This window comes from Lynx canadensis, chromosome C1 (assembly GCF_007474595.2).
Source record: "Lynx canadensis isolate LIC74 chromosome C1, mLynCan4.pri.v2, whole genome shotgun sequence".
NCBI classification, from domain to species: Eukaryota; Metazoa; Chordata; class Mammalia; order Carnivora; family Felidae; genus Lynx; species Lynx canadensis.
The window spans coordinates 194651213-194679018 of record NC_044310.1 but is presented as its reverse complement, the minus strand read 5'-3'; the positions used below and the strand labels follow the sequence as shown (position 1 = coordinate 194679018).

Genomic DNA, 27806 nt, shown 5'->3' with positions numbered 1-27806 from the left:
GTTAAAATTTTGAAATTCAGTTTTGAACTATATGATGCCAAGCCCTACTACAGGATCAGTAACACACTGGATATGGCCTCACAAGTTTTCTGTTTTATGCTCTTCTTGAAGTAACTGAACTTCAGGTTAAAGTACACAAACCGACTGTGCCTATGAAGAGATTGCTCACTTTATCATTTCTCCTCATAAACATAGATGTCTAAAGGATAAGAATATTGTTAACACTGAGAAAAAGTTATTTTACCAAACCAATTCTAACAACAATAACCTCAATATCTAAAAATATACCCTCGAGGGCAGGCACAGGATACTGGAATCACATTTCCCAATATCTCCTCATCTTGGCATTGATGTGGTAATGGCTAGAAGTAGGAATACCATACGTTTCTAGCTAGAATATTTACATTTAGTTTTCATTATAGTATAGGCTGTTTAGGTTCTTAATTCAAAATTGTGTGGTTATTTTTAGAATATTTTCTCTCTAACATGATTATGAAATGGAACGATCTTAGGGCATTAGCATTTTGATTTACAACATGCAAGGTAAATGACGGTTGAAAAATAAATATCGAAAAATCCACAGCTTTAAAAATAGTATTTTCTTTTTGTAAATGGCTGTATTGTTGGTCAAAGCAAAAGTGGCTGCAGCCTTATTTATTATTTAGTCTCCTCAAACTAATATTTTCCTTATTATTTTTATGTAAATTGCTATGCATACAGCCACCTGATTTAATATTTTTGAAACTATAAAAATAAACATTTGCATGAGATGTATAATGTGAGTAATCTCAAAAATTGCATTCTCTTTTTAGAACATATTATTTGTTAATATTCCTAGGTAAGCAGCTCCATAATAGTATATATTTTTAACTGCTCAAGGCTTTTTGAATCATAAACAATGTGCAGTGAAATGGCTCTTTCCTCTTATTCTTCCCTGGTTTTTATGTCTTCACACAACCAAATTCTCTTAGCCATTGATTTTTTAAAGGTGTTTATGAAACAATGTGCGCATTAGCAGCAAAATCTACTGAGATTTGTGTCACCCGTTGGATGTAAAGTGCTGTGTCTTCATCTTTTCCGAGCAAAAGTAGTCACCTTTGAGCAAAGCGATCCCTCCTACATCTCGTCTACACCTGCCACTCTTACAAGATCCAGAATTAAACATGAGACTCATCTAGGTCTACATCAGTCTCCCCCAGCTCAGTGGGCGTAAAAGTGAACTGGCTGGACAGCAGGGGGTTCTCCATGCCATTTTCCTCACTGATGTGAAGGACGGTGTCTCCGTGCTGTAGGAGGATGGATGTCTCAAGGCCTGTGAATTCATCAGGGTCTGAGAGTTGCGTAGAGAGGGGGCTGTGTGCTGTAGCACCTTGCACTTCTGTGTCCTCCTTCTTTTCTCCTTCTTCAGCAGGGAGGGTCTCACTCTGTGACCAAAAAGATCATAACATCATGGAAAGGTAGGATAGGTGCCAGGGAAGAGCATCAAAAATATTGTTATCTACCTGAAACCGGGTAAGAAATCACACGGCCAGTCCCCAGTTGTAGCATTTGCCATATGTGAGCTCCTCTGTGGGCCCTTTCAACTTTGTAAGCCTCTGTTTTCTAATCTGTAGCATGAGCGGGTTTTTTTGTTTTGTTTTGTTTTGCCCTCTTACCTTGTTTGTAGACTGTGAGGTAGTAGGATGGGATGGTGTTACAATGCTTTTTAATTGTTAACGACTATACAATGTATGTAGTGACATTGCCCCTTCTTTAAATACCACTGGGAAGAACATGGGGACCTATGGGAATTCACTTATGAAACATTGGAAGAAGAAAAAAAAATTAAAACCACAAGAAAAATATCAAAACAATGAGGAAAAAGGTCAGAATAGGAAGTTCCTCTCATCTCATAGGATACAGAAGGCTCTCTTTTTTACGGCTTCTAAACTGGTAACTTTATTTTCCTTTTAAATTGAACCACCTTTCAACCAGGTATTATATATTGGTTTTCAATGGTTATTTTAGCTGGGAAATATTTTCTCTTAAGTTTTTCATAACAAAGAATACCAAGGTTTCTCTTATTCCTTCTTAAGCAGCTGTATTCCTGACCATATACTTTATATGGATTTTCTTGTTCATGATGAGAGGACCGTTGTCTGTCTGGGTAACAAAATGTTACAGACTCAGACTTAAATTAAATGTAATAAATTTGCATATCCATGTTGCTCATAGACATAAGTGGGCAGGGAGCAAGCCTTGCCAGTTTCCGTAGAGCCCTCACCTGCTTGGGAGACAGGCTGTGAAGATCAGCAACCACAATGGCAGGGGAAGACGTGAGGACTGGTTTGTCCATTCCTTCTGGTTTCCTAGATGGAGCTGGGCTGCAGCCTTGTGGCTGGCCTATAGCAGGAAGTGTTTCTGTTGGGGAAGCTGCTGGCTCTGGCTGAGCCTCAATGAAGGTCACAGAACGTTTCTGATCCGCTGTAGGTCAGAATTAGAGCAGGATATACGGAAAAAAAATATGTTGTCAGTGCTTAAAAATTAGCTTTGACCACTGTTTCCTGGCTTTTCTTTATGAAGACACTGCTGGCTTATTAATAAATGAGAACATATTTGACTATCAGGTACATGTTTTGATTTCACCTTCTTTCCTATAAAGAGTAGGACTTGGGTAGAAAAAAATCATTTTTACATGAAAGGCTTAATACAAGATTTCCATAGAGGGTTAGGGGAACTTGGTTATCACTCATAACAACTACCAACAAGACTTCAAAGTCCCTAGTATTCATCATTTCATTGTCTTTAGTAAGACACAAACTCAGTTCCTCTACTTTCTAGAGTCAAATCTCATTGCATTCATGGTTTACCTTGAACTCTTCCATTTCCCTAGGTTCATAGGGTAGGCATAGGTAGGAAAAGTGAAAAGAAGAAAAAGCACTAAAGTGTTCTGGGTGACTTCTTCCCTTATCCTAGCATGTTCCCATAGGTATGCTCATCTGCATGCGCTCAGGGTCTACAGACCTTCCTGACTGGGTTGCATGACATCAATGTGTCAATGGTACAGTCAGAAGGGACACAGGAGGCCTCACCAGATGGCTTCGTTTTAGGTTGAATGCTCCTGCGGGTGGTTGACAGCCGAGCCCCATGGCGGTTTTTGGGTTCTGTCTGGGTCTTCTGACGTGATAGTAGAGGACGTCTTAGCTAAAGAGAACAGGCAGAATAAAGCTGGCAAGAAGGGTCTGACTGCCTGGGAGGAAACTCTGTGCTCAGAGGATTCTGACTATGGTGTATTCTTTACGGGTTTCTGTGGATGCTTATATTTGTAGCTGATAAATTAAACTTCTTTCTGCATATGTAACTATTGCGTATTTGAATCTGGCATCCCCTTTAACCAATTCTATCTCCCAGTTATTAGTTCTTTATGTATCCTAAGGACGTAGATTAACATAATTTCAAGCAGTCATGTGGGAATTTCAGAATTACTGCTTATCCACTGGCCTCTACTCACCTAAAAGTCATAGTTAAACACATGCTCATAACGCTCAAGGGGAGGTTCATGAAAAAACTTCAGATGCTGAGAAAGCATCTGGTATCCAAATCAACGTTGAGAAGCTCCAATCAAAGCAACAGTGCAAAGGCTCATTTAAGTTTGTATTTAAAAAGTAAAGGAACCCCACCTAAGGAAATTTGTAAAGATGATCTTTACTTTAATTTCGATTTTAACCTGAATCATTACTCTGGAAATGAGTATGTGTATGCCTGTATACAGAAACAGGCCTTAAATCAACTTTATTACCAGCCCTCCTTGCTCAGTCAGGTTGGTTGGGAAAGACGGTTTCTGAATAGGGAACAGACAGACGTATAGGCCTACTTACTTTACTAAGTCATCAGCTTTGCTAATAAGATTCAAAGCCAACATAGAACTAAAACTCTCAGCTTGCCCAAGTACTTACCACATTTTAAAGTTGCTCTGTACAGCTTATTTCAGGTGGGAAGGCAATATATGATCTGAATACAGGTGGGCATTAAAAATTAAATAGAGCTTTCATTTTGTAGAATCACTCTCCTGCCCTTTCAGGGTCTGCTTACCTGCCTCAGGCCCCTCTTCCTCCCCAGTGGCTGCTGAATGAGGAGGTTCTGTTGGCCAGGCTCACTCTGGACACTTGCCACCCTGTCGAGCATCAACAGTGTTAGTGTGGACCCTGCGGAGACTACAGAAGACCATCCTCCGGTGGGTGGTAGCCAAAATCACTTATATGAAACAGTCACTTCAAAGATACCATTATCTTTGAAGGAAGGTCGGGAAAGGATCCCTGGGATGGGAGATTTCAAGGGTTTGGGAGGGAGAACGAGGCCTTACAGCCCCACGCTGCCAAAATTGAGATTTTTGTTTTCAGTCACTGATGCCATATCTATCATTGAGCAAAACATTGGTTCGATCACACCCCTGGTTTGGAAGCCACCATAAAGTTAAAGATGTCATATTCTAATCTCAATTTTTTTTTTCCAAGGGGAAGGGAAAAGGTGGTGACAAACAAACACAAACAACTCTATCACATGGATGGGAACACCTTCTTTAAAATTTCAATTCAAATGAAAATAAGATGGACAGATATCAAACACATCAGACACAGAATCCATTTGGGTGAAGGGGCACATTCAACACATGTTTGCAGCCTGAAGTCTCTGTGACTACTGAGTAAATGGATAGTCACATGGGTAGACAATTCAAATGTTTTTTAAAAAAAGATTTTAGATTTAAAAGGCCGGCGAAATAATTAAGCTATCAGTAGAACTCAGAAGCTTAATTAAGTAATATTGAGTAGCTGCACTCAAACATATTGTACAGTTTATAAAACAACCACCTGCTCCCCCCAAATTTGCTGTGTATGTGTGCATTTTATATGCAAAAATGACTATTGACAGTGGTCGCTATTTCAGTATTGGGTGAGGTGGAAAATATTGTCATGGGCCCATGATCCATTTTCATTCTTCATGCATGTATAATAGATATTTATACTGGAAAACGGGGGGTGAAAAAAGGAAATGTATTGTGCCCCAGAGAACATTGTAATCCTACAGATGATGCCAATGTGCTTATTTGGTTAATTACTGCTTTGCCTTTGCAAAAGGAGAGTCATCTACAAATAGACTTTAGAGTAAAACATTCAGAGGAATCCTTAGTCAACAACTGTCCAGGAAAAAGAAAGACTATATTCATTCATTTCCATTTTTTTTAAATGAACTATCTAAAGTATCTAGCTGTAGTTACAGGGAGAGAAATTGATGGCAAGATGGACAATCAGATGTTTCCCCTGTTAACAACTAGTTAACCATCGTATGGTTGATAGTCATATCTGTCATTTTTTAAATGTCTTACTCATATTTCCACTAGAAGAAAATGAATTATTCCCAAATGGAGTTTATCAAAGTTTTTATGAAATAAGGATGTAAGTATAATTGGCCATTTGGGATACACAATACAAAGTTCCAGAGTCCCCGAAACAGATGCTTTTTAAACATTCTTGTCTCTTTAATGTCAAGTTCAAAAGATCAATATACATTACTTTTATACATATATGACCTTGTATCGTATATGACCTTTCTATGAAAATTATCCAAATGAACAATGCAATAAATTCTGATAAGCAATCCAGACTCTGTTGCTGTTTGAAGTGACATCTCCTTATTAATTATACATTTTAACATGTGTCTTAAATTGGAAAGAGAATTCAATTACATATGCACAAAAGTAGAAACAAGTTTCTCTCAAATACCAAGCAAAGCTCTCTTTGGCATGGTTTCTTCATTGACATCTAAATGTTACCTCAGTTCCCTTGGCCAAAAAGGGAGGTTAATACTTACCACCTACCTCCCATTAAGGTAGAGAAAAGAAGTTAGTTGATGTAAAATGGTTTGAACATGAAAAGGGATGTACAGAACATGCTTCTTTGTTTTACACTTGATATTTGTAATGAGTTTATTGCTTCTAGAACGCTAAAAGGAAGTAGGTTATAAAATGTCTTGAAAACAATTGGGCTGAGAAAATGAAATTGAGGCAGTCCACTTGTCTCATTTTTATTCAGTAATCTGAGATTGTGAGAAAAAAAATGGTACAAGAAAAAAAATACACGTTACTCAGGGAGTGTTAAATGTCAAAGCATAATGGTAATTTCATGATGATTATTCCAAGAGAGGATCATAAGCATAAAAATTTTCTCTATGGATAGAGAGGCTTATATCTAAGAAATGAATCAAGTTTATAGCTTTAGCAATTAGCTGTTCTATGTAAATGATCTAGCATTTCATCAGTGGAATGTACACATCAAAGATGAAATTACAGAACATGTCCTTGGAAATAGTATATCCCAGCTAATAAATTATATTCTCCCTAAACATGTAGTGCTAACATGTTGGCACTGGGGACATCCAAGTCTGGCTTAAATGTGTACAGTTAGGCCACATTAATAATAAACAGCCAGAGAAGTTAATAATGGAAGTAATTTATGCAGAACATATTTCTTTCTCTCAGGTCTATATCAAATTGGAGTTGCATAGAAAAAGGAGTTTCAATTTAGCTTCTCTCTGAGTCATGTACTGTATTAGTAGAATGTAGCATTTATGATTTGTGACCATAAGAATGTACAATACTAAAACCAACCTGGAGCAGACCAAGGTGTCTGCCCTATGCACCTCTCTAAAGAAAACTGGTTTCTTGTAAATTTTAATCTTGGGAATGAGAAATGGCTGATTTTCTACTGTTTGACAGTAGAATAGGTTAACTTATAGAATAGGTTAACTAATAATAGGTTAAGACAATAGAGATAAAAGGAAATAAAACTTTCTAAATTGAAGCTAAAATTATCCTTTGTATTTTGAGTCACTGAAAAACATCACCATGGCAAACCATACAATGATCTGGATTGTAGAGAAGTACATGCGCTTGGGGCTTAGCAGAATTTTGACTCAACTGTCTATGAAAAACAAAAACACCTTACTCAAAATGCAAGGAAGTAATTTATAAGCTAGCGAAGTTTAGACAATGTTAGGAGAACAATTCTGGCACAAATGACCTCTTTTCCCCTGTTTCAGCCTGATGGCCTGGATTATAGTGTAGAAATATGTATGCATCTCCTGAGTGGGACATATACCAAAATGGTGCTTCTTAAAAGAAAGGAGAGGTGAATAAGGGGATATTCAGTAATGTAATGAAAATATAATATGCAAAAATGTGATAACAATTCATATCATTTATCCTAAATTACAAAAAAAGTATAGATTAATATATTTCATAAGTGGAAGCTGTAGGTGAGACTAGCACAAGGAAAATGAATTAGTATTTTCATTGCCTTCACCTATGCTTTTAGTTTCAATTTTAATATGTTAGAGAAATCTAGAGGCGGAATACGAGACACAAAGCATAGCCATTTACCTGGAGTGATTGCCTTGTGATAGGAATGCATAAAGCCTGCACCAAAGGAGCTATAAAGCATTTGTAGAGAACAGGGATACAAACAGGAGACAAAATTCTACTTCTCCCTTTCACAATAAAAGAGCATTGTTTAAAATTTACTTAGCCTCCACAGTGTCGGGAGCAAGAATTTCTGTCCACTTAAAAGTCCTTCTGGCTGGACTAAGAATCAAATTGACATGAGACAGATTAACAGGAGAAAATCAAATTCAATAGTGCACATATGGGGTATCCACGTAGACATGGGAATTTCAAAGATAGGCAAAATGAGGTATAGGTGTTATTCTGAACTAAGTAGAAGGGGTTTGGGGTCTGGGATTCCAGAGGAAAGTATGTACTTCACAGGGCAATAAGAAGAGCAGGTATTTGGTAATTAGATGTTTGCTCTGCCATACAGATGGGTTGCTCAGATACAATTTATCTCTATTAATAACACTTATTCTGGGAAAGACCCCCAGTTTAGATTCTGCAGTGTGGTTCAAGAAGGGCAAAAGTTTCCCTTGATGCCATGGGGTCTCAAGTGCCCTCAGCTCAAAATAATCCACTGGCACATTCTGGAGGGGGTCTGTCCAGAACCCCCTCAACAACATCCAGAAAATGTATTTTAAATGCCACAGAATTTAGAGATTAGTGGCTAGAATCAAGAGTAAAACGGGAGAATAGTCTGGATTTTAGATAGCCAGTAAGAACTGAGATAGCATTGGCAAAGGGCGTATCTGTGTATCACAACACACATTTTCTTAGCTGTTCATCCTCAGCTACATGAAAAGGTTTCTATATTTTTCTAAGTACTTGGAGAGTACTTGCCTAGTTTTCATACTTTGAAAATGTGGATGATCAAGACATGGGTTCTACTAAGTAGGTTATCTTCATTTTGTCTCACCCAGGCTTGTTCAAACTTGAGCCACGTTCTTATTTTTCATTGCGATTGAAGTTACCCTTACAGAATCAAACAGCATTATAATATTTTTCTAAAATTTATAATTGACTGTTAATCTGTGCCTTTAAAAGTATTCTAATGTGTCCAAACAAAATCTAATTTTCCAGTACACACATCCAGGCTAAAGTGCTTGAATAACTTCTGTATGTTTAATTCTTCTGGAGAGAAAACATGATTCACAGTGTGTGTATTTAGGGGCAGATACAGAGAGAGAACATCTACAGTGAGTTTCTATGCCTCTAAGAGCAACACTCTCAAAAGAAGAGAATCACTCATGGGATATTATTTTATCCCGTTTATTAATTTCCAAGAGAAAGAATCTTTGCTCCATAGTGTAGTACTTCTAACAGGCTGATATTTCCCGTGATGAGTATTTAAAAGAAAGCAGATAGCACAGGTTAGAAAAAAAAGTCCTGGAAGAAATTTTCAAAAGGTCTGCAGAGTTTTTATTCTTTTCTACCTATTCATCAGATCACCTTAGTTATCTGGTCTCTTCCTTTTTTTTTTTTTTTTTTTTTTTTTTTGGTCTCTTCCTCAGTTTTCCATTAGGCCAACGTGTGCCACTGACCTAAAACAATTGCTCTTTCAAAAGCAAATCTCCAGAAAGTACCAAAATGTTGGGGGGTGGGGGAGAAGCAGCTTGTATTACTTTCCCTTGGGCATGCTTCCTGGCATCCTTTAAGCTTTGGAGCCAGATTTTCCTTAGGACTACTTTGGGTGTATTTTAGGGCCTGAGTGCTCAGGTGTGTGCTAAATATAATTGCCGTTGTTAATGCCTTACTGCTTCTTTAGGATCTTAAGAGTCTGAAACCTAAAGAAGTTTCATGTCAAAAATAAGAAAGCCTGGAAACCAAATATAATAAGTGTCTATTCTATTTTATAAACCCACCTGTTAGTAAATGCCAAAAGTTCCTCTCCTCCAAAGAGAACTTGGTGACGTGATGGAGTTTAAAAAATACGATTTGCAGTGTATATGGCAAAGGTGGATGTGCTACTGGCTGGTGGAATACCTCTGCATTAATAGAGTTATTTAGAATCCAAAGTGAATGCCTCATCTTCTCTGTTCTTAATGACCACCACTGAGGCTGGGTGGCTAACACCCAGAACAAAAACATGCCAGTTACAGGAACCACAGATCAACAACAGTTGGTCTAAAACCATCCCCAAAGTCCTCACATGACTAACTAATTCAGATGTAGATTAAAAGCTATAGCTTTGGCTCTGATTCAGTCTCATGTAGCAAAAACTTTGGGTTTTATTCCCATTGGTACTGGACCCAAGCCAGATTGGTTCTGATAACCCCAAAGTCAGCAATTTGAATCCTGAACCTGCTAGAGACGATTAAATCCTTTGGAGAGTTTGTAAAAATCAACTCAAATCCCTGCCTTCTCTCACCAAACCTGAGCTAGTATTGACTCGGCAAGAGTAGAATTTGGCCTAATTAGAAAAGCCCTGGCAGAATGGAAGTCTGATTTAATCCTTTCCATTCTCAGTGGGCCACCGAACTTATCTCCTAATCAAGGATCTGTTGTCTCAAGTCTGATTTTAAGCATCAAACAAATGCTTTCTTTGAAAGTAGTGGTCATGATGCTAGACTTGGTTCAGATCTTTTCAAACACGGTGAACAATGAAAGGAAACCGTCTTGAGATCGTCTTGTTCTTCCTCATCCCCAAAGCTCTTGATAATGGAATTAAGTCTGCACACGCTGCAGCACTTCCACATTTACCACCAATAAGAGACTGATCTGTCAAGGCAAGGGCTCGCAAACACAAATGAATGTCATGAATTATGGGTCTAGTAAAAAAAAATGATACACCCGATGATGGACTAAATTTCCCATTTTCAGTTGCTAAAGAAAATGTGAAATCTGAACAAGATGCAAAGAAAACAAAGAACACCCTTTCACAGGAACGGCCTCTCAACATTTCCTCATCTTTGTGATAAAGCAATAAACACGTTGTATTGTACTCACTATATAATGCAGACCTGGAAGGGAATGTTTTCTCTTGAGATGGAACTAAGGAACTCTTAGAATGAACAAGAAGCATTACCCCTAATGAGGATTAGTTGAGAGGTGTGAATCAACAGCACAAGATTAGGGATGTGTGACGTGGTTTATCTGAGTGTTAAAGGTGCAGTCCCCCTTTCTGATGCTTTAAACCAATAGCCAAGGCATTTTGTTGTTTGCATCAAAAGACTTTTCATACTTACCAAGAAATGTTTGTGTCTGATATTTCATGGCAAGTTTGGGAGTCATCTTTGTGCTGGGACATTCTTTTTACGTGCTGTTTGAACAAGCTACTATAATAGCTTGCCACATAGCATGCATCGAGGAGAGGGAATTATAGAAATTGTATTGACATTGCTACGTTTATCATAGCAGCATTGTTTGTCTTCTTACCATCCATGCTATTAGCTAAAAGACCTGGCTACATTTAATAAGGGGCTGCTTGATGATGGGGAGTTGTATTAAAAGGCTTGTGAAAAACAGTTCTCAAGGGATATCAGTGTGGGAGGGAATGATTCGATGGGATAAAATTAACATTTAGCATATCAAACTTTAGACGTCCATGGGACAAGCCCCTGAAAGAACTCCAGAGATTTTTTTTTTTTAAGTAAGCTTTTTAGGCCATTTGTGATTAAGCTCTGAAGCTGAAAATGAAGGAGGCTACACCTTTGACTTCCAGGCTCGTGTGTTCATGAGCAACAAAGGGTAAGAAATGGAAATAGATATCAAGACGGGGGCGAGAGGAGACAGAGAGACAGAGAGACAGAGGAGACAGGGAACAGCTTAGTTTCCCAGCACAGACACCAATAGACAGGTAGCATTGACACTGTACCTAGAGAGGCTGCCCTCGGCGGCCAGGCCCTGGGAGTCATCGAGGACATTAGGTTCACTGCAGGAGGGGTAGGGAGATGAAGCATTTAGGGAAAGAAAATGCAAACAAATAAAAGAAAAAGAAAAAAAGGCATGCAATTTTCTGCTTCCAAGAGCCAAAAATAAATAAATAAATTTAACAGAACAAGGAAGGAAAAGGAGACAGGTAACCATTTCACCTTGTGCTGGGTTTGTCAAGACAGGACTCGAGGCAATGGGGGAGGAGGGACTTTGGGTGGTTGCGACTCTCAGAGGAGTGATCTGTTTATTGGTTAAGTGTTGGGACTTAAAATGAGCTCCAAAGGGACACATGAGCTCTGAAATGCATTGCAGAATGAATCTGTAGAAGATGAGATTATAATTCCTTTGGTAACCATTTGGTTGGATGGGTATTACTTTTAACCTGTCTTACTATGTACATGATTCTTCACTGATCAGGAACCTGCTTCTTTCTTGTGTGTTGTGACATTATCACACAAAAACCACTTACCATGACTGCCACAACCAAACTCTTGGAACTGATGCCATTAAGAAAAGCAAAGAAAGAACTCAACTTCCCTTGCTAATTTTGCAATGAAAATGCAAGTAAACAAATGGAAGGAAGATAACCCTGGAATATTCACATGGAACTCTCATTTACCGCCTTAGTCCTCCTCTAGTGACTGAATTCTAAATGCCAAAGGAAAAAAACTTGTCAGGTTGGTGAGAGAATGATTAGTTTATTGATTTATTTGGGTGCAGCTGATTGCGGGTTTTGTGAACAGAAACTGTTTCTTTCTTTCTTTCTTTCTTTCTTTCTTTCTTTCTTTCTTTCTTTCTTTCTTTCTTCTCTCTCTCTCTCTCCTTTAGTACCTAGCTACCATTGAGCTACGCACCCATAAGCTGATTATACACTGTAGAAATAGCCTCTGTCTCCAGGAAGAGGCTCCTTTTTCTTAATACACATAGACTTTACTACCTTCACTAGCCTTCCAAAATATGACTCAAGCCAAAGGGTTTAACTGTATGATTTTTCCGGATTTCCCATATATCCACAAGAGAACAAATTTTCTCCCTTGAAACAAATTACCCTCTTAGTGAATATGTACAAAGGGAATGGATGGTCTTGTTAGTTTAGATAAATAACCAAGAAACTCTCTATGTTAAATTCCTATAATTCCCTAATGTAAATAAAACTTTTAAATAAATTACTGGATAGTTTTCTCTTGTCCTTGATAGAACCTTGCACATTGCTAGCAATTAAAAGTGAATTGGTAGTTACCAATATTATCTTTTCTTTTTGGACATTTTATGTATGTATGTATGTATGTATTTATTTATTTATTTATTCATTTATTTATTTATAAAGTAGGTTTCATGCCCAGCACAGAGCCCAATGTGGGCTTGAACTCAAAACCCTGAGATCAAGACCTGAACTGAGATGAAGAGTTGAACATTTAACCGACTGAGCCATCCAGGCACCCCCTTTTTTGGACATTTTATAGTTTAGATCTAATTTTGTTCGCACATTTTACTTGTAAGACTTCCTTTTTAAAGGTAAATTACCAAAAGGAAGGTATATAATTTTTATAATGATACTAACCCTTATATATTATTAATTTTTGTAATAACCAACCAGTACATAAAACATTGCTTTCTTGACAAGTATGCAATTTCCTTATTAATCATCTTTCATCATTTTCCCCTATTTTTTTATATTCTCCCAAGTTAGGCTTCATTTCACAACTTTTTTTTTTCCATCTGTAAAGTTCATGAACTATTTGCTAAAGGATTTGGGTACAGGGTAATTATTCCTGCATAAAAACTGATTTTATCTAAACATTAGAATGTGCTCTGGTTTGTATTATTTTCCATGTATGAGTTATAACAATGAACCTGTAGTATTAAAAATAAACAACAAACTAGCCAAAAACACATAAGGCCAATGCTTTGAAAGAATTCAGTTCCTGAAGTGAAAATATCACTGGTTCTGAAATAGATAATGTTTTGACTTTTACATCACATAATTTTCTGTACTTGATATATGTATCTTGGAATGTTTCATGTATATTCTTAGAGGGCAGAGAACACATAAAGAAAATGTCTTAAAGTGGTTAGTCATGGAATCATAAAACTATAGATAGAGAAGGTACCGTGGAGACTACTTTAGCCAACTTCTTTATTTCACAGACAAGAGCATTGTTGACCCTTGTTAAATGACCTGCCCAAGGTTACACATGTTGGCATAGGTCCTGTTCTGTTTGGTTAAGCATCACTACCTCCAACTAAATACTAATGACCTACCAAGGTCTAAATTGTATCACATGTATCAAGCTAGTCTTATATGCTTGCCAGGTACTCATTAGCTTAGCTAATGATATATGTGAAATACGAAAATGTCATTTGATGACCAGAAAAAAAGATCATGTATCTATTTCTATAGAATTTTTAAGTTGAAACAATGCATGCGTCCCAGCATTCTACTGGCCTGGCTTAGAAAACCCTGCAAACTGTTGCCTGCATGACTTTGGTTAAAACGTCCTTTGTTGAATGATCTACATAAAAACATGATTGTCTGCTTCTCTTTTGGCCTTTTAAGAATAATAAAAGTAAATTTTCAGCATTGCTAGCTTTGCCCCCAAATGCAGAATGTAAGATATCCATGGCTCTTTACCTTTGGCTGGGTAACATGCCCACCTCGGCCTGAGGTGCAGACATGCTAGAGACGTGGCTGGAGAACCGCCTCCTTCCGATAGCACTCAAGAGGTAAGCTTCTTGTTCACTTACCACACTGGGCATGCTTACAGAGTCATCTGATAGGGGGCAAAGGAATGGAGTGTTATAAAACTATGACGTCGATCAGAAAACCCAAACCAAATTTGTCCTTGGGTTCCATCCTTGGCTTGAATACAACCTTAGGGCGATCTCTGAAGCTATCCTTTGTACCTTTTATAGACTATAAAGTAAGACTCCCAAAGGTCTTAGTTTTTCATGGGTACAAAGGGATAAATAACTCTTCATATCTACACATCTCCCACCCTCAAACAGCCCTTATGAAATAAACAAAAACTTCTTAGCCATTTCACAAGTAAATAACTTGTGAAAGTCAAGAGGCATTGGCAACATAAAGATTTCAGAAAAGCTGGACTAAACATTCTGAGAATAGTGCAGAAAGGAATATTATTAAATGAGTCAAGTACATTTCTTTGACATTCAAAAACTACATTGAGTACACCTAAAGATTTTTAGACAGCTGAGAGAAAGACTATTTCAGATAGTTTTAGGAAAAATATTTTAAAACTTATAAAGTTGAAAAAATAAATACTTATTTTGACCTAAAGTTTTAAACTGTATGCATGTAGTCTTACTTTCTTCATGGAAGTGGTAATGTATTCAAACCCACATGAAAGTTAGCTTTAACACAGTATTTGTGACAGGTAATCTCATTCAAGTGAGTTAATGTTGTTTGTTGCTGAACAGTAAACATATTTTGATTAACATAGTGTTGTGGTGAACTTATGCTACCATATAAGATCATCTGACATCGTGCATTTAAAATACCCCAAATAGTCCTATTTCTAATAAAACTTCTTTCAAACCCAAAGGTGTATATGAAGTGTCAGAAATATTAGTGACTGACTTGAAGCTGATTCTTGTTATAGAGTGGTATTTCTTTTTTAGGTGTGTTCACAGAGAAGAGAGTAAATAAATGTGCCTTAAAAATATGAAAAACATGGTAAGGTAGATAGAGCTATTTCTACAAAAATCAGATCTCACTGATTTTTCCCCCTATTTAAACTCATATATCACTTAAAAGTTTGTCAGTATTTGTTTGATGATTAATTATGTGTTGCCTTCCATTCACCCTTTTGTTAAATGTTACCAAAAATGTTTGTCATCTCCTCTGCAGGGCTAGATCTAAGATCTCAGAGAATTTGTTTTTTCTCATTCTTGTTCCTCATCTTGTACCTGTTAGGTCTTAAGACAGGTTTGATGATAGAGTGGGAAAATAGTTTAATTCAAAAGAGTCAACCATCTGGCTTTCATATCCACCCTATATAAATTAATACACACCCACATAACAACAACACATTTGTTAGCAACTCAGTTTCCATTGGGATGATTGTGATGTCTAAGAGCAGAGATAGTGACAAAAAATTACATATTCATCAGTGTGTAAGTGCTGGCCCCTAGCTAGTGGTCGTTCTGTTTATGTCCTCTCTACTTTTCTTCTCTATTTCCTTCCTGCTGGCTAGGACATCTACTTATTCCTAAGGTTACCTACAAAAAATATTTATCTCTACTAAAGATTGGTGGTATAATTTCCCATAATTAAAAAGATTGCTGGGAGAGACTACTTCAAGCATTAAAGAAAAACAGATACTACTTGAAGTTCGGAACGATTATAAGGACTTAATGAATATAAAAACTGTTGATCCTTATCTCTCTCATTTTGTTTCCTTGGTCAAGATTTTCCAAGATTGCCCAAACTACAATTTGAAGAGTATTTCCATGCACAATGACCAGGGTGATTTTGAAACAAGTATATCTGTAGGTCAAGTGAAGGACAATATGATTATCACTTTGTTACCTAATTAACCCTGAAACAAAATCTGGAAATGTTGCTGCATTTCTTTCTTTCTCTCTCCTACACATCCAAGTATAATAGGGTACTAAAATACTTTCATTCATGTTAATTAAAATTCTAACCTCAACTCTTATTTTTTCTAGTTTTGATTGAGGCTTTTTGTTGTTGTTTGACATGGAGAGGCTCTGAGTGAAGATCTACATTTTGTCTTCTTCATTTTTAAGACATTGACAGCATGCTTTGCTATAAATGTTATATCAGAGGGTCTTTGAAACACAACTGGAAAATAATCAAGACAATAAAAATAAGTATTTCATTGGATCTTTACTTTTTACTTTTAAAACCTACTCCTGTTAAGCATACATATGAAGTATATTCTCAACTAGATTTTCCCACATTTCATGACACCAAATCTTAGGCATATGAATTAGAAGCTCCTGGACTGCCTCAGTCATTAGGGATACTCTTAATTCAAATTTAGGTTGTATTCCCTCTTGGGTTGTATTCCCCCATGAGAGCCTACTGATTTATGTTCTAGAGAGTGTAGCTGACTGGTTTTTTCTGAGTCCTGAGTACATGCATTGCTTACTTTTCCTTGCCCAATAGGGTCATGTAAGTGCTGATAAGCGCTCTAAGCAAGATAGCCAGGAGAAAGGGGAATAAACACTTCCCTTAGTTACCTAAGTACCACTTAAATGAGAATAAGTGGAAAAGTTTGAATATACAAGCTCAAAAAAAATGTGGGGGTCACTAAAGATTTACTTTTTTGTCTGAATTCCTTCCAAATGACCAAGACTATCAAAGAATTTATAGAAGAGTAGGCAGTAGGGATCATGGTCACAATTCCATTTTAAATCCTTTTTGTAAAAAATGACCAAGGGATCAGAACTGGAAAGGGTCAGAATGGCAGAAATCCTTTGCAAGCTCTCATTTGCATGCCAAGCTGGGTCACACATGCCACCCCCCCCCCCATCAACCCCATACTGTGGGGTGACCTACTTTCCTCATCTTCCTCATCAGTCCTACTCAGGGTGTCCTGCGAAGCCTGCTGGGAGGGTTCACTGTCCTGCTCCCAGACAGTGCCTGTGCCCGTGTTGGAGCGGGACATGGTGGCCAGGCTCAGGCGGTAAGCGGAGGTGGAGGTGCCCACAGTACTGATGGACGTCTTCCCTTGGTAAGCTGGGAGGTTGAGAGACCAAAGGAAATCCATAGTGAGCATCTTGAAGGAAAACAAATGCTTGCTTCAAACTCCTCCCTTGTATTGGCTACTTGTATTTTTTTAGGAAAGGTCAGTGAAATAGTGTGTCCTAGATAAATAGCCTTTAGGATAAAACAGTGAGTGGAAGTGAAGATAGAAAAAGAAGAAGAAGAAGAAGAAGAAGAAGAAGAAGCAGAAGCAGCAGGAGGAGGAGGAGGAGGGAAGGGAGGAGGGAGGGGAGGAGGAGGGGGAGGAGAAGAGGAGGAGGAGGAAGAAGAGGGAAAAGGAGGAGGAGGAGAAGGGGAATTGGCATTTGATTTACTTATAATTGAATAGTTTCTTCACGGGAATATAACATCTCTAATAACGTAAAATGCTTTGATATGGCTTCTTTTCTCATAGCTTTAGATATCATATGCTAAGCCTGGAAGAATGCAAAATAATTTTGACATGAATGGAAGCTTCCAACTTGGCAGATTTTACTGAGAAATATACCTTAGCTCACACAAGCATGCGGGAGTAATAAATATATTGTCTGATAGGAACTTCTCAATCAAAATCAGAAATCAAAGCTGTGTTTCCATTCTCCTTTTCTGGAAATTATAACTTAAAAAATATCCCCTTGAATATGTCAAATTATTTTATCATAAAGCAGAATATTTGAATGGCACTGTGCAGATTTTACTAAGACTGTACTCATCAAAATCTGTCTTTAATACATTGTAAGTAATAATAAATTCTAGAAAGAAAAAGAAGCCACACAAATGGGAGACTACTTATGGGCAATGACTGCCCTCTAATGGCAGATAATGATTTGTTTTCCCTCCTGGTAATGCTGTTAATAATTGTAAAAAGTAAACAGTACACTCTCCAAAGAAAACCTTTTGAATAATGTAAAGCAAGGACCCCTAGCCTGCCAACTCTAATTCAACACTTCCTCCCCCAATTTGTGAAAGTTAAAGGCTTGTAAGCAATCATACTAGTTGGAAGTCCCCTCACTGTGGTCACTGTCAGGTGGGTAGATTATTTACCCTCTATTGAGTCTCCATTTCCTCATTCTTTAAGTGGACTCTCACTTATGCACCTTGTAGGCATTTGTGTGGATTAAATGAAACAACATCCATGAAATTATCTACCATGTAATAGATGTTCAAAGAATGCGAATCCTGCTTCTCCTTTCCAAAAAGGAAATGAAGGCAAGAATTCCAATACTATTTTTCTTGTTAAGTAGTCAAGTCAGAGCTTAACTGCTGAAATGAAGACTGAAAAAAAAAAAAAGTTTAGAAAAGATTCCCCTGCTTTGTTGTTGGTAATGATCACATGGTCAAATCTACCAGTGGACTGCATGGCTAACTTCATCCATGGTTCCAAAAAGAGTGGTGACCTGGACAGCGGCATTCTTTGTAGGTTGTGAGTTCCAGGAGTCAAACAAATTCCAAATACCCCACACTTACTCACCTGAGCCACTGTGAACTGCCTCTTTTAGAATTTTTAGTTCACTGTTGAATTCAGCAATAAGGGAGCTTTTACACAGAGGGCGTGGGATGAAGCGCCGCTCCAGCTGGTCAGCAATATGTTGCCGGGCAGAAAGCTCTTCATGATTCTCTGCTGGTTGGGCCAGAAGCTGAAAGGAGGGGAGAGATTCTCAGGTCCTCAATCTTCCCATCTGTAGAATGGGCTAATTATTGTACCTATTTTATAGTGGATTGTGAGGATTAAGTAAGGTAATACATATGAGCTTTTATTTGTTATTTTTCTTTAAATGTTTACTTACTTTTGAGAGAGAGAGAGAGAGGGCATGCTTGAGCGGGGGAGGGGCAGACAGAGAGGGAGACAGCGGATACAAAGTGGGGTCTGTGCTGACAGCAGAGTGCCCCATGCACCACTCATACTCAGAAACTGTTAGAGCATGACCTGAACCAAGATCGGACACTTAACTGACTGAGCCACCGAGGTGCCCCATGTGTGAAGCTTTTAGAACAGTGCCTTATACAGGAAGCTCTTAATCAATACATTATTTTGAATCACTGTCTCAGGAAATTGGGGCAGGAAAAGAATAACACAGTAGATGAATACTGAGGGAGGGGAGAAACAGGCCTTAACTGTTCTTTTTCATGATTATTTAAAATCAGATCTCTGTCACTGAAGAAAGAACATTCTTCAGATGGTACCATTGGGTCAATCTTTTTTTCCCTTTTCCCCTAGGGGGCAGTGGTGAGTAGAGACAGAGGGCAGAGTTTTACAGACTAGAATAAAGGTCTCACAGCGAAGGTACTTCTAACACGAAGTTTTGTCCTCTGGCATCCTGTTTTGAGCTGTTTTCTCATCAAGCATGGTATTAACAGGGTCCTACTGACTAGCTATCCCGTGTCCCACGAGCACGGCTGCAGCAATCCTGCCTTAACTGGGAGAAGAGCACATTCCTGGGGCTTGTCATTTCTAGGAAAAGCACACACCGCACCTTGCACTGGATGAAAGGGCGTAAGAGCACGAAGATGGGTATTCGGGTCCGCACGATGAAGTCGAGGAAGTCCCACAGGGCCAGGCCTCCCACCTTCCGCAGGGCCATCTCCTTCACCTGGAGGCTCAGCCAGTACCACTGGCTTCCCAGCTGCCTCTCAAAGCAGACGAGAATCACCTTCAGCGCTTTACACGAGGAAAAGAGAAGAGTAAGTCCGCATACTTGTGCTTTAGAGGAACGCTGCTCACAGCCACAGCCCTTTATGCGTCAGAAAATGTTCTGAATTTCTAAATCCTCTCAAGTTTCCAGAAACGTACATGTACTCCTGGGCGAGAGTATTCTGACATCAAGATAAAAATCTGGATGGTCAACATGTTTTGATTCTGATCAGGAGAACGCAGACATCTTTCTTAAGCGCATTTCGCTACCATTGTGGAAAATACAGAGCGCAGCGGTTCACAGGATTGGAAGGGAAATGTGTTGTAAGCAGAACGCGTGGCTAATATTTTGCTTTCTGAAAGTTTTGTGCTAGTGGCCTTATGGTAATACCAGCATATTACTCATACCCTAAGCTAAAACACGGGTATTTTAAAAGACTTTTTTCTTTTAAGCATAGACATAATATATTCTTGTTGTTTAAAGTAAAATCAAACCATACAGAAATACACGGAGTTCAAAGAGAAAAAGTCCTTCCCCTTCCCAGCTCCCTTGCCAGCCCCATCTCCTCCCCAGAGAGAACCAGGAAATGCATTTGAGTATATTCTTTCAGGTGAAAAAGCTCCATTCTCCCTCCCTCCTTCCCCCCTCTCATATTGCACATCATGTTTATTATTTAAGCCTGTTGGATTTCTTTTGCAATATCTCTTTCTTCCTAGATTCTGGCAGCCCCGTCACAACCTACTTTTATTTTATTTTATTTTATTTTATTTTATGTTATTTTATTTTATGTTATTTTAATTTAATTTAATTTAATTTTATTTTATTTTTCAGGAAGAAGATTTCCCAAACCGTGTGTCAGGACCAAACAGAATATTGTAGAGACGTCAAACATTATGGCAGGAGCGTCCTCTGACATCTCAGCTCTCTGCACAGGGTCTGGCGTGGGGCAGTCAAGGGAGGCTTGGCCTTCCTGATCGTGTCGTAAGGCCCATCCTAGCAACTAAAAGGCGCAAACACCTTTATCACATAGTTAGGACATTTCCAGGGGAAAACCATGCCATGTAACACAGAGAGGGATGTTGTAAGAGTCTTCTTTACCCACCCTCCTCAAAATCTCACCTTCACAGCAATCATTCACCCCCATTCCTTTCCCTTAACTAAACAAACGAACAAATGAACAAAAAGCAACACTCCTCTTTCCCTACCCTGAGCTTGGTGACATTTCTACTGCTATATGCCTATTAGCCTTCTTTGTGTTTCTGCCATTCCGCTTCCCACCTTCACCTCTTTCAGCCCAGTACATAAGCAGGATAGCAAAGGGCTCAGGAGCAGGGACTCTGGTGCCAGGAGGCTTGGATTTGAAATTTGGCTCTGCTGCTTATTAACTGTGTGACTTTAGGGAAGTTACTCAACCTTTCTGGGCCTTTGCCTCTTCACTCCTAAAATGAGAAGAACATTTATACTTCTTAGAGTTGTTGTGAGGATTCAAAGTATAGAAAATACTGCTTAGTGCAGAGTAAGTGCCCAAAATAAATGCAAAAATCGATTTGAAACAGAGGCCCAGTGGCCTGGCCAAGTAACCAAAGGATCCACCTTCATTAAAAAGGCAGAAGGCAGAGTGAATTGAAAATAATTACCCATCAAGTGTTTTCTCCTATCCTTGCCTTGTGTGTTAAAGCCCACCGTCTCCCTCCTCCTCTGTGCAATCCCAAACCTTATGCACGGCTTTGTTCCAGAGTCTAGATTTTATCTGAACCCCACATTCTCACGGCTTTGGCAACCAAGCCCCATATGGGTAGGTCCTGTGCACATGCATGCTTGTTTCCTTTTTTTTCTTTTCATTCTCATTGTCAATCACATAATTTTCAAATACTTATTTGTTTATTTTTTTTTAAGGAATCTCTATGCCCAATGTGGGGCTCAAACTCACAACCTGAGATCAAGAGTCACATGCTCTACTGACTGAGCCAGCCAGGCACCCCAAGATCTCCCCTTATGATATAGTCCAAACTCCTCACACATTCCAAACTCCAAGGACCTGTTTTTACCGGTGTGTATGGTTCATCTTATACCCCCCACATGAAGCTCTACTTTGATAAATTGAAAAATGTTAGGCATGATTTTCTCAACTTGCTCCTTTTGAGATGTTCTGCTGCCAGTGCTCCTTATTCTCAGTGCTATGGCAGGAGTGGGGCTTTTCCCCAGCTTAGTGCATTCAGGGCCAAGGAGGGGGGCTCCAGTGTTCCATGAGGCAGGACCAAGTTAAAGGCAGGGATGGGGTGATAGAAAAGTAGCAGTGGAAGCCAGAAGGAAACTGGCAAGCCTATGGGGGAGAACCAGTTGACTGGCCTCACCAGAATGAAAATTAAGATAGAGATTTAGAGATGCTATTATAGTAAGGGAAGAAAACTAGCTAGTAGGGAGCATAATGTCCTGTAAGGCCACCATGTCTTACTGCGCAGGATGTGGACTGCCCCAATCTAGGGGCTCCGTTCACATAGACGACACACCAGTGAGTCCCATGAGCCATGCGACTCAGTGTCTCTGTGTATTAGACGTAGCCTACATCTGATAGCAGCTACCATAGGTAACCTCATTAGTGATCTCACACTTAACAGCAAGGAGAAATTCTTACTACAGATGCTTTCCTTACATGTCCAGATGCTGTTAGAAAAACAACCAAGTAATTTAGGCACCACAGATAGGAAACTACTTTGTTTTCTGGTGTATGTTTACAGACTCTTTTGCAAGGGTGATGCTTCCTGCTTGCTGAAGTGGCTTCTTTAAATACCTCTGGACTGAGGTCTTTTAAAATACTTTTTGAGTCAGGGTGTAACATAACTCAGTAAGTATTTACGTTACACATGTATATACACAAACATACATATATACATATATATATACACACACAAACATATATATAGATTCTTGTGTGTGTGTGTATATATACAAGTGTGTGTGTGTATGGGGGGGCGGGCATAGGGATAGGACCTACCCAAGTATGCTGCTTGGCTTGTGGACTCTGCCAACCCTTCCCTGCGCAAGTCTTTGCTGGCATCCCCAGGGGTGGAGCAGTGGGCAGGGGAGCTCTCCAACATGAAGTTCTTGCTCCTGGACGTGCTGATGATCCGTGGTGGCAGGAGCACATTAATGACTGTCTGCAGGAGCAGCTGTACCTCGGGCTGTTCCAGCCACGGGCTATCTGAGGGACAGAGTTTGCAACAGGGAAGTGGAAAGAAAAGCAAATCACAAGGTAGACTTCCCACATTAGACACAGTAAAATTCAGCTCTCTTTCCAATGCCAGACTAGAATACCCTAGAAACTCGGGTGTTTCCCCACCAAGTACAGCTTCTCCTCTGGACAAAAACAGCATCCCTGATACTGGGTGTTTTCTCCATAGTCAGCACCCAAGGGCTTGTGTTCTTAGCCAAATCTCCCGCTTACCATTGCGATCTGCTTTCTTTCTTTCTGCTCAAATACTCATAACGTATTGTCTTTACATTTGAGATAAACTTTCCCTAAAAGAAAAACACCCCAAGAAGGAAGAATAATGAAAGTATATTGGATTTAATGGCAATGGCGGGGTTTACGCTAACCCTAATGGCAGGAGATTATAAAGTCCATTCACTTGTCAATTCACACCACACTGCATTTCAATTAATACCATCTTCTTAATGGAAACAATGTTCTCCCGATTTTTGCTGTACTCAAGTGATTTTAAACAGGACACATCTTCCATGAAGTGGAGCAGAGAAACTCTTGACCCAGGGTAGCTAAACTGAAAAGAAAGGAAAACTCTATTTCCTAAGGCAACCCTGTTTAAATCATTCAGATGGACTTCAGTGATGGCCTTCATGGGAAAAAGAGTAAGAAATAACAGTCTGCCACTAAAGAAAGTACAACAGTGATAAATTTCCTTTAGTTAAATTAATCAGACCTTTGCTTCCAGATCCTACTGTGAGCACAAATGGGATGAGTAGATTTAAAAGCATCCCCTCCCTTCGCTCTTGATTGGTGAATGGGGAGATCACATGGCTTAAAGGAAAATCTTCTTTTAAAGCCTGTGCAGCAATAATAGAAAAAAAGATTAATTGACCCCACACCCATTTGGTATGTTTGTTTTCATACAGCACGATGAAGACGGTGATTCCCTGTTGGCTGCTCCTGGAAACTATGAGTTCAATTGCACAGTGTACAAGATTTACTCAAAGCTGATACTTTACCATTTGCTTGACATAACTGAGAGTTATATACCTAAAAAACAGTAACATCTTGAATATTAAATGCAAAATTGTAATACTTATGGTCTGGCACAAAAAACAACTGCACATCCCCATTCATTTTCTCCATGTGTCCACCAATAAATATTTTAGAGATAGAAGAGAAGGAATAAATGATAGCTTGCCACCTGTTCACCTAGAAGTTATTTAGAAGTCCTCTGACCTCTGCATAAGGCTTTCTCCAAAACAGAAAGGAATAGGCAATATAGAAAGAAATATATGATCTCTGTACACAGGTTATAAAGATGTATCACTTTAGGGATCATTGTTTCCCTTCTGCATGGTAGCCAAACCTCTTGCTTAATTTCTTTTGTACCATCACCCATTCTCTGGATGATGGACCATCAAGTATAGTTGTCAGACAATGGATGGGTCATTATCCATTTACATCAAGTGTGTATTTCCCATCAGTCACAGAGCTTACTGATGATCTACCATTCTCTAAAATCAGGTGACACACAGAAAGAGGCAGGGGAATTGGCATTCTGCACTTTTTGCCTTGGGAATATTATTTTAAGAAATAAAATAACTGGGAGAGTAAAAAAAAAAAAAAAGAAACCCACAGTATTCAATCCACAATCATTAAAGTAAATTAAGATATTCAAAGTCTAGTAATAACATTTGAAAGAATTTTATATTGCAATTCTTTCTGTGAATAATTTAAAACCAGACTTTGAATATTACTGTGTCTTTTAATTAACAATTGTGGGCTGATTATCTGTGAACTATTATTTTCCTAAGGTTTTGCACACATTGGAAATGACTTAAGTGGTTCTTGAGATTGTGGCAGGACTGAATGACTCTGCTATTTTTGAGATCTCGAGAAGAATTACAGAAGCACAACTTAGGGCCAAGCTCAGGACTGAAGCTCCAAACGCATAAAAGTTTGGAGATGTTTACACTTTTGTTTCACAGATTTTGCCCAGCCTTTGCAGAAAAAATAGAGAGAACACCATGATCTGGTGCCTCAACCAGCAACTTAATGAGCGTGACAAACAGGTAAGGCAGTCACACCTGTATCTGCAATGCTACAAGCCGGACAACAGCTGTGCTGAAGGGCAGAGGTGGTGAGAGATAAGGGCTGAGATGAAGAAGGGGTAATCCATCAGCAACACTGGAAGGTCCTACCACTCCCATCACCTGAAATACAAACAGAGCACATGACCAGCCTTGACTATTGCAATTTCATGCAACTGTAGTAAGGGAGTCTCATTCAGTAATAATAAAATAATAATAATAATGATGATAATAATAATTTGAAGGTTGGGCATGTTACTTTCAATCTGTTCTTGCTGCCTTCTTCCGAAGGCATGTAATGTCTAGAGTCAGATCGAACATGACACTGGATTCAGCCAAGGTTTTGTAGAATGTTGTTGGTAGCTAACTATGTAAATAATGAGAGATGAACCAAAAACTATTCTAATCAGGAGATTGGACATACTTACTGGTGAATTCAAAGGAATGCAGTCCGCATTCTTTGATGGAGCAGATATTGACAACAATGATGATGGCATAGCTCTATTTGCACTAGGCATTCCAGCTATAGACTTATTGCTCAACTAGTTAAGCAGCAGATCCTACTCAATGAAATGCTCTAACATGGTTTCCACATTGTACAAAACCTTGTGAGGACCAGACTCTAGATATTACATCCATGGTAAAAAAATTTTTTTTTCTTCCCATAAATCCTAGACTGGCCAACTCATAGCATCATTTTGCACTAAAAAAGAAAAAAAAATCTCTTTGCATTTTAAACTCCCCCACCCCAGACTACCTCAACGTCTAGCCAATTGTGCGGTCTCCACCACCCCACTCTCCAACTGGCAGCCCTCAACTCTCAGCGCAACTTAAAGAGGCAAATTGTCAAAGTAGTGCGTGGGAAGCAGCACACCAAAATCCCACCTGTGTAGGGATGGGCCCCTAATCTCCCCACGCACCACCTTGAGATGTACCTCACTGTTTTCAATGTCACCTGAGCCGTCTGTTTTCATGGGTAGGTAGGGGCACAAAGTGGTTGACCTGTAAATCTTCAATTCAGAGAAGTCAATAGCAGAGTTAGTTAAATTTTGCAAAGTTTCATAAGATTGCCACTTGGCTACTCACCAGATTGACACAGACATTGATCAGTGACCTAAGGTGAGGCAGGAAGGATATGATTGGCTGCCTCTGAAGTGTCAAACAAACCCCTTCAATCAAATTGCTGGCAGGCTCCCACTCAACCTGTCGCCTGGAATACAATATAGGAGCCATTAGCAGCGTGGCTCCCTTCTGGAGTCAGTCTGAAACAAGTGAATGAGACAATGATTCTGACACCATCTAAGACAGGACAGGTGTCTGAGACAACAAAGTGCTTCACACGGGATGAAGTTTACCCATGTTGTTCCAAAAGCACAGAGCACACTGGGAAGGGAAGAAGATACTGAAAACGTAGCAGAGGCACTCCTGCCCCACTCGACTAATGAGACAAAATCTATTGAAGAAAAAACAGAGATGATGAATGGGTTGCATTTTAAGTTCCCTGGTTTTAGCTTTGAGAGAGGGCATAAGACTACAGTTTTAGGAAACCCAGCATAGGGGCCATTACATCCAACAGAACTAATCTGACCACAGGCTGCATTTCTGAAATCTATTTATCAGACTACAATTGATCTCATCAGCTTTTACACCAGGATACAACTAATTAGATTTATATGGGTTAACTCCTGCCAAAAACATGACATTAGAAGATAATCGTCCATTTAAAAAAGCATTTTTTCTTGGCCTCCTAAGAAATGATATTTTTTGGCTACTTTCTATGGTCCTATAAGTCGTATAAATCTAAACACAATTAAATGGACATGGGATTTTCTGTAATAAAGTCAATCCAGTCTGTAATTGTCTTCGTGCCAAAAAAGCCATCTCTGTGGCCCCCAAATAAACAGGTTGGGTTTTACTGATCTCAACACTATTTCCAAATACCGTCCTGCAAACAATTTCTAAGTTTATATTTCCAACCAACGTAGAATATCTATAATGATGAAATGAAAATGTTCATAAGTGAGGATATATTGATATCCCTGATTCTCAAGTAACCTACAAGGTCAGGTTCAATCAACATTTCCCTTGTTGAACTGAGATCACCTAAAAAAATTAAATCCAAGGCAACCTCAAATTCTGAGGCTGTACCCCAAATAAATTGCCTATAATTGGCCAATCTATGCATTAATTCAGAAATCTACTTTTAAGAAGCATGATGTTCTCTATAATGGGCTTGATTATATGACAAATGAGTCAGCTATGGAGATGTTTAATATCTTAACATACAAAGTTTTTTAAGAAAAAGAACTTATTTTGACACACGCTTGTAAGAATTATAAGACTGTGGCCATTTACCAAAGGGCACAAATGTTCCACTGGGACCACTAAAAACATAGGTGTGCTGTAAGGACACAGACATTTCCATGCCACTGAAATAAATAACCTTGAAATAACATATAGGCATTCGTCATCATGTTATAAAGGAATATAGGAACAAAATATCAACTGCTGGAATGAAATCTTTCAATTTCTTTTTTATAAATCCAACAGCTCCTGATGGCTACATAAATGAATAAAAGAGCACAAGCTAAAACCTGGAAAAGTTATGACAAATTGAATGCTAAGTGCTACAAATTCTTGGACAAGAGTTGCATTGATTTGTGGTTAATATTAAAGGGACCGAAAATGCTCTCATGAAATCAAACTTGAAATTTCTGAGTTAGTAGGTTTATCAACATTTAATCAATTGAACTGTCTGTCTACAGGTTTCCAAACTGGACTCAGATCTCCAGGTAGTCTGGTTCCTTGCATAAAAAGGTTATCAGTGAATAATGCAGGTTACTGAACAGAG

General features: G+C 38.8%; 1 protein-coding gene across 9 annotated transcripts in view; it reads right to left on the bottom strand.

Moving 5' to 3' along the window:
- Positions 1-720: 720 nt before the first annotated feature.
- Positions 721-27806, bottom strand: part of UNC80 (unc-80 homolog, NALCN channel complex subunit) — a 223233-nt gene continuing 196147 nt past the window's right edge. For 7 of the 9 annotated variants that reach the window (XM_030326989.1, XM_032594506.1, XM_032594507.1 and 4 more), the window contains 13 exons: positions 26042-26165; positions 24953-25078; positions 23596-23719; positions 22653-22859; positions 19499-19683; positions 18496-18661; positions 16839-17018; positions 13926-14064; positions 11235-11291; positions 4072-4153; positions 3072-3183; positions 2264-2463; positions 721-1424 (listed from right to left, as the gene is read on the bottom strand). In XM_030326989.1, coding sequence (XP_030182849.1) covers positions 1158-1424; positions 2264-2463; positions 3072-3183; positions 4072-4153; positions 11235-11291; positions 13926-14064; positions 16839-17018; positions 18496-18661; positions 19499-19683; positions 22653-22859; positions 23596-23719; positions 24953-25078; positions 26042-26165 — 1969 coding nt within the window. In that variant the 3' untranslated portion in view covers positions 721-1157. The remainder of the gene's footprint in view (positions 1425-2263; positions 2464-3071; positions 3184-4071; positions 4154-11234; positions 11292-13925; positions 14065-16838; positions 17019-18495; positions 18662-19498; positions 19684-22652; positions 22860-23595; positions 23720-24952; positions 25079-26041; positions 26166-27806) is intronic. The other 2 variants (XM_032594509.1, XM_030326996.1) reach the window with 1 other exon arrangement.